Source organism: Quercus suber, unplaced genomic scaffold, assembly GCF_002906115.3.
Source record: "Quercus suber isolate HL8 unplaced genomic scaffold, Cork oak 2.0 scaffold_11, whole genome shotgun sequence".
NCBI classification, from domain to species: Eukaryota; Viridiplantae; Streptophyta; class Magnoliopsida; order Fagales; family Fagaceae; genus Quercus; species Quercus suber.
Genome location: NW_027069477.1, coordinates 1,304,912 through 1,311,590, shown reverse-complemented (window position 1 = coordinate 1,311,590; position 6,679 = coordinate 1,304,912). Strand labels below are relative to the sequence as shown.

The 6,679-nt window shown below is 40.1% G+C and overlaps 2 protein-coding genes across 2 annotated transcripts; one reads left to right on the top strand and one right to left on the bottom strand.

Moving 5' to 3' along the window:
* Positions 1 to 412: 412 nt before the first annotated feature.
* Positions 413 to 2,417, bottom strand: LOC112030896 (probable E3 ubiquitin-protein ligase RHC2A). Its single transcript, XM_024063571.2, has one exon. The coding sequence runs from the start codon at positions 2,008 to 2,010 to the stop codon at positions 880 to 882; it is 1,131 nt and encodes a 376-aa protein (XP_023919339.1). The 5' UTR covers positions 2,011 to 2,417; the 3' UTR covers positions 413 to 879.
* A 2,566-nt stretch (positions 2,418 to 4,983) lies between these two features.
* Positions 4,984 to 5,955, top strand: LOC112030850 (uncharacterized). Its single transcript, XM_024063510.2, has one exon. The coding sequence runs from the start codon at positions 4,984 to 4,986 to the stop codon at positions 5,953 to 5,955; it is 972 nt and encodes a 323-aa protein (XP_023919278.2).
* Positions 5,956 to 6,679: the final 724 nt, after the last annotated feature.

Genomic DNA, 6,679 nt, shown 5'->3' with positions numbered 1-6,679 from the left:
CTATCCTATGAACATCATCACAAGAACAGGTAAGAAAAACAAATTAACAATACCCAACAAGTATCAGGATAATTAAGAACCGTTTCATAAAAACACTCCATAGCAGTCCATGCAAGTGATAAGCTACAACTGCAGCCTATCTAATAGTTGATTCCAGGAAGCTTTTGAAATCAATATGATCAACGTCTCCTGGTTAACTAGCCATCTTGTATTGTTGGCAACCTAATGACCATTGGTCCCACTTGCAACTACAATCCTCTGATCCATAAATGTATTATGGCAGACATTCTATGTTAAGAAACCGCCAACATAAATCAAGAAAATTGAATTGGAAAATTTTAGCAAGTAAGCCACTGTTATTGAAGAGTAGCTTGTGGAGTCAAAAGCGCCCAAAAGGACACAAGACCACAGAGGGAAAGAAACCATGTTACATACAATAAAAAAAGTTCAAAATTGTCTACAAGGAACGGCAGATATTACATACCAAACAGCTTCTACAAATACATTAAGAGAAGAAAGTGTGCATTTCCTATTGTAATAAAAACCATCAGCGGAGCTCAATAAGGTACAACATTAGTACAAGCGCAGCTACAAGGGGATTTACCTCCATAACTTTTGAAGGCCCACTCTAATTGCATAACTATCTTCTTCTCCTTCCACTAGTGTGAAAATCTAAGTGATCTGCCACTTCATTTCTCTCTTTGACAGAATTCAAAACTGAAAAATTGCTCAACTCTTTCTCATGTGTTGTTATGTACAGCAAGTAAAATCAAACAATATACATATGTGAAAACATTGTAGTCTTACTGAAACAATTAGAGAAGACCCTAGATAAAGAATATAAGCAATTCAACGCCTCTCTCATTACAAAATCAAAATTTACCATCTGTCATCATCCAAAGCCGCTGGCTGACCACGCTGCCGCCTCCTCCACGACCGACTAAACACTAAATTAGAGTGACTCCTTCGCGGCTCAGACCTTGACCCTGAGGTTGATGAAGTAATTCTAAGCCTCCCAAAGAATGAGAAGAAACTACGAAACACCCGGCGCAACCCGCCACTCTCCCTTGAGCTTCTCATACTTGTCTCCCACGAAATCCTCCTTGGAACATTACCACCACCACCACCATTAAACCCTCCATCATTGAACCCACCATCCACCTCAGTGTAAACAACAGGCAGCTCACGCTCTGCTGCTCTTATCCCCCCAGTAAACCTCCCAACCGCAAACCCGCCCCCGGGCAATCTCCAAATCGTCAATCCCATGGTCTCTTCATCCCGAGCCGGACCCGTTACAGGGTCCAACTCCGGCGAACTCCTACCACTCCCACCACGCACATCCGTGGGCAACTCGTGCCGACACACTGGGCACGAATTCCTAATCGAAAGCCATGGCAGAATACAATCCGAATGGTAAATGTGCTTACAAGGCATCTCTCTCGCCTCCGAATCCAGCTCAAACGGTTCTTTGCAAATTGCGCAATGAGACTCCATGGAGACATGGCTCCCAACGATCTTCACAAACGGCATCGATTCGATCGCGGCTTTTGAAGCCGGTGGATGCTCTAACCTTCCAACCCCATTGATTTCCAGTTGCGCCAATTGCTCGAGAAGCCGATCAAACCCTGATCCCATCAAGAAATCCGACATACTAGCCGGCAAAGGCCGAAGCCCCGACCCGGCTCCGTCGTCGTAGTAGAGCTCGAAATTCCCTCTCTCGGGCTCGTTCCCACGGAGGACGATGACCGGGTTGAACGGCGAGCGATCCCCACCGTTCCTCCGGCTGCGGCGGAGCCTAGGGATTGGGATTGGGATTGCGTTGTGCTGCGGATTGGGCGGGTTGTCGATGTACATTGCGGCGGGGAACCGGTGGTGCGGGGATCGGGTCGGGGTTTCTTCGACGAATCCGCCGCCGCAATCGGGGCAGAGGACGGCGTCTTCGACCCGAACCCGGACCCGGATGAAGTGGTTGCACCTGTAGCACCAGTAGGACGAGGCAGTCGAAGCCATCGATCAAATCAAATCCCCCACCGAGAAGTTTGCGGGGATTTGTAAAATTGTAAGAAACGAAAACCCTAATAATATCTTTTCCCCTTTTCTTCAATTTGTTGAAAAATAGAAGGGCAAAAGTAGTAAAATACCCTCAATTTCTTGGTCAAAAAGATCAAAGCCTTTGAGTAGACTTGGACGCTAAGGAATTGAATCAAAGGAAATGGAAATGAAATTGAAGAAAGAAAGCTTCTTCTTTTTTCCTCTTCAGAGATCGGAGAAAGAAGAAAACGAAGAGATTGAATTCTCCGGTTTTTTTTTTTGAGAGAGGAATTGACAAGCATGTAAAGGAAAAACCTGATTCGTAGGAAAATGTAGTAACACGCACCACAACAACAATAAGCAGAGAGAGAGAGAGAGAGAGGTGAAAAATGAGAATTTGAAGGAAATTTTGTTTTTTATTTTAATTTTAATTTAATAGAGTAGCGTGGAAGCTGCAACGGTGAAAGCGCGTGACTCTTTTAAGCGTGGTACTCACGCTTAATTACCGAAATTTTTCTTTTTTTTCTTTTTTTTTTATTGGTTTGGAAAGAAAGGAAAAAAAAAAACAAGTGGTAATGGGATGTTATTAGTTGGTTGGTATGTTGACGGCGTTATTAGCGACGTTAACGTGTCTCAATGAAAGTACTTTGGGTATGAGGTATGAACAGAGTGGGAACCGGCGAGTCGTAATGGAATGATTTTTAAGCAGGAGCGAAAGTCGCGGAAGATGTGAATTCGGACAAGGAGGCAACACGTCGCTCAGTTTGTTTGACGTTTCGACCACAAAGATGCTATCACGACAACGTGGGGCCCGTTTAACGAAGGCTATTTAGCCTATAGGAGTAGGCTATCTATTTCTGATTCCACTAGACCAGAGCATTCATATATTTCTGTCAACTATATATTTACAATATTATTATTACTGGGATGATTATAATATTTTTATAAATTTTAACTTATTATTAAAATTATTTTTTGTCTCAATAATAATAATTTATTACTGAAAATTTGTTGTAAAAATATTATAAATATAGTATTTCTCATTTAGATTAACTATCTTATTTTTTATTTTTATATACAACATAATAAAATAGGATAAAGAGAAAAGTGAGAATAAATTAAATAAAAAATAAATACAAACTTGCTACCGTAATTATTATAAATAAAAATTTATGGTTCACGATTGCCAAAAAAATTTAGCAATACACATCTGGGTAAAGCTCAGTTTGAGCTGTGTGTATTGTTAAAATAGCCATTTAAGAGGTTTTACACCCCAGTACTAATGCTCTTAAACAAAACTAGCAAAGTACTTAGCTCATTCTTTAGGATCCTATAACAAGTGGAGCAAAATGAATAAAACATGAAATTTTAAAAAGAAAAATTATCTGGAATTTATCCCTAAAAGATATGTGTGTGTCTATATATATATAAGCAATAAATAAATAAATAAATCTAATAATGCCATTTTTTTTACAAAATAAAAGTGATATTAGCAATTGTCCATCACTTAACAATATGTTACTATGGGTTCCAACTAACTCAAATGATAAAATTTATTGTTGTCAAAAAAAAAAATTTAGAATTCAATTCTCACCTACACTAAAAAAACCTAATTTGTTTTAGTCTATTGAAAAAAAAAAATAAATATATATATATATATATATATAATGAGTCACAGGTTAAAATTATTTCTCTAAAAATAAACAGGTTACTTTTACAATTTTTGTTCTTAACAAAGTTGCCTTCAAAAAAACCCCACTAAAAACCCACCTCATTTAAAAATTTTGACGTGGAAGCTTTGACTTTGTCTATATATTTTTATATGTAGAGCTTTAATTATAGAAGTTTTTGAAAATAAGAATCTTAATGAAAATATTTTTAGCATACAGGGCGCTTGACAAACTACAAGTATTTAGTAAGAGTTTTGAAATATGTTTTCACGTTTAAGTTTGTCTGGTTGAGCACTTTCAAAATTGATGAGATAGCAAAATTGACCATCTCTAGTTCATTCATAGGGATCGTCCATGGGTATTAATTAGCTAAATAAACCTCAAACCGTCTAGACAAAAGAGTCGTCCATGTGCAAAGCGCATGGATGACCACACAACATCAGTCTATATACAAAGAGTCATCCATGTGCAAAGCACACGGACGACCACATAACACTTGGCAAATTCTAGAGTGGTTAATCAATCCATATTCATCGTCACCAATTTCTCCTAAGTATATAACTTCCATTAGTGGTTGCAACTTCTATAGCCGTTGAGGAAGTTATTTCCAGAATTCCTGATTTCCACGAATCTTAGGGAAGTTACTAAACCAAATAACTGCTCCAAGGTTCTCTATATAAGAACCGGTTTGAATCAAGCAAAAGTAAGAACATTCTGATATTTTACTCCAATACAGTCAGAACTCCATTCTTGTGAAAAACTAATTTAGTCATCGAAGGGTCTTAGGCCGGTCCACCCCGGTCTCCTTTGATAGTGTGTTCATTTTTTGCAGGCCTTCGCTACAACTTTCAGCCCATCAAAGCCAAAGTGTCCAGCCTATTGATTCTGTTCAGCATCAATTGGCGCCATCTGTAGGGAGGAGAAAACTTCAAGTTTGATGGTTTATCTTTCTCTGACAAAAGGTTGTATGGTTCGGACTAGATCAAGGGCCACTAGCCCAGGCCACAAAGGGAGTAAGGATGCTTCTAGTCATCCCAACCGAGATCGCCAATCAGCTCCTGTCACACAACCGCCTTCCATCTAACATATATAGTCCATGGCAGCCACCATGGCAGAGTTAACTCGTCAGAATCAAAAGTTGACTAGAGAGATAGAGAGGCAGCATCGTGAAGGATATGATGAAGGACAATCCTAGAGTCAAGAAGATAGAGGGAGAAATGCTAAGCTCGAGACTCAATCAAGGGGCACCACTTCGCGAAGGGTGCTACACTTGGAGAGGGAGATGGATCAAATGAGGAAAGTTATGGACAAGATGAAGGAGAACATGAGAAGGGCAAATCCCATAGAGGATTTGGTTCACCAAACAGATTCCCCTTTCACGGCTTCTATTAATGGTCATCCTTTACCTCCAAAGTTTAAAATGCATTCCTTGGATTCATATGATGGAACACGTTACCCTTTTGATCATATTGCTACTTTCAAGACAACCATGCATCTTCAAAGAGTCCCAGACGAGATTATGTGTAAGGCTTTCCCTACCACCCTTAAAAGACCAACGCGAGTGTGGTTTAGGAAGATACCTCCAAGCACAATCAATTCTTTTGAAGAGTTGAGTAAGTTGTTTGTCAACAACTTCATCGAAGGACAAAGGCACAAGCGATTCTCGTCCAGCCTTTTAACTATAGAACAAGGAGAGAATGAAAGTCTGCGGTCCTTCATCACTCGTTTTAACAGGGAAGCACTGACAGTGGATGAGGTGGACAACAAGCTATTGTTGGCAGCCTTTCACAATGGAGTTAACTCGAACTTATTCATTCACAAGTTTTATGAGAAAGAACCTCAGTCCATGGCTGAACTCGTCCATTCAGCAGCAAACCCCACACGTCACTCTAAACAAGGATCTCGTCCAAAAAAGGGACAAACGGAAAATAAGAAAGACCGAGACAACAGGAAGGCAGGTTCTTCAGTAAGGAATCAGAATTATACACCCTTAAATGCCCCACTCGATCAGGTGCTCATGCAAATCATGGACGATCCTTCCTTGAAATGGCCAGAGAATATGAAAGGAGATCCTAACAAGGGCAATAAAAATAAATATTGTGGCTTCCATAGAGACCATGGGCATGACACGGATGAGTGTTTTGACTTGAAGCAGCAGATCGAGAACCTCATTAGACAAGGAAAATTGAGGCACTTCATTAGAAGGGATCATAAAGACGAGAAGTTGAAAGGGAAGATAGAAGAATCATCATGACCTTCACTTGGAGAGATAAGGGTTATCATAGGAGGGACTTCTGAAGGACAATCTTTCAAATCAAAGAAGACGTACTCAAAGTGGCGTAAAACATCCAACTCTCTAGACGATCCCTAAGCACGAAGGAGACAGACGAGCCAACCATTTCTTTCACGGACGAAGAAGCTGAGAGAATTCATCATCCACATGACGATGCGATTGTCATTACCCTACTCATTGCAGATTACACAACCAGGAGGCTGTTGGTGGATAATAGAAGCTCAGCGGATATATTGTATTATCCTGCCTTCCAGCAGATGAGGCTTAGACGAGATTAACTTCGTCTAACATGTTCACCACTGATAGGATTTGGAGGAATGAAAGTGCAGCCCGTAGGCACCATTACCTTGCCTATAATGGTGGGGTCATATCCACAGCAGATAACTAAAAAAGTGAATTTTCTTGTGGTGGATTGTTCATCCTCATACAATGCTATCATTGAAAGACCAACTTTAAACAATTGGAAGGTGGTAACATCTACCTACCATCTATCAGTCAAATTCCCTATGGAGTATGGGATTGGACAAGCACAAGGAGAACAGTTGGCAGCCAGAGAATGTTATCTAGCCATGTTGGATTTGGATGAGCAGGTGCAGACTATGAGTATAGAAGAGAGAAGAGTTGTTGCAGAACCTACTGAAGTACTGGAATATGTTTTATTACAAGAAAGCGATCCTGAGAAGTT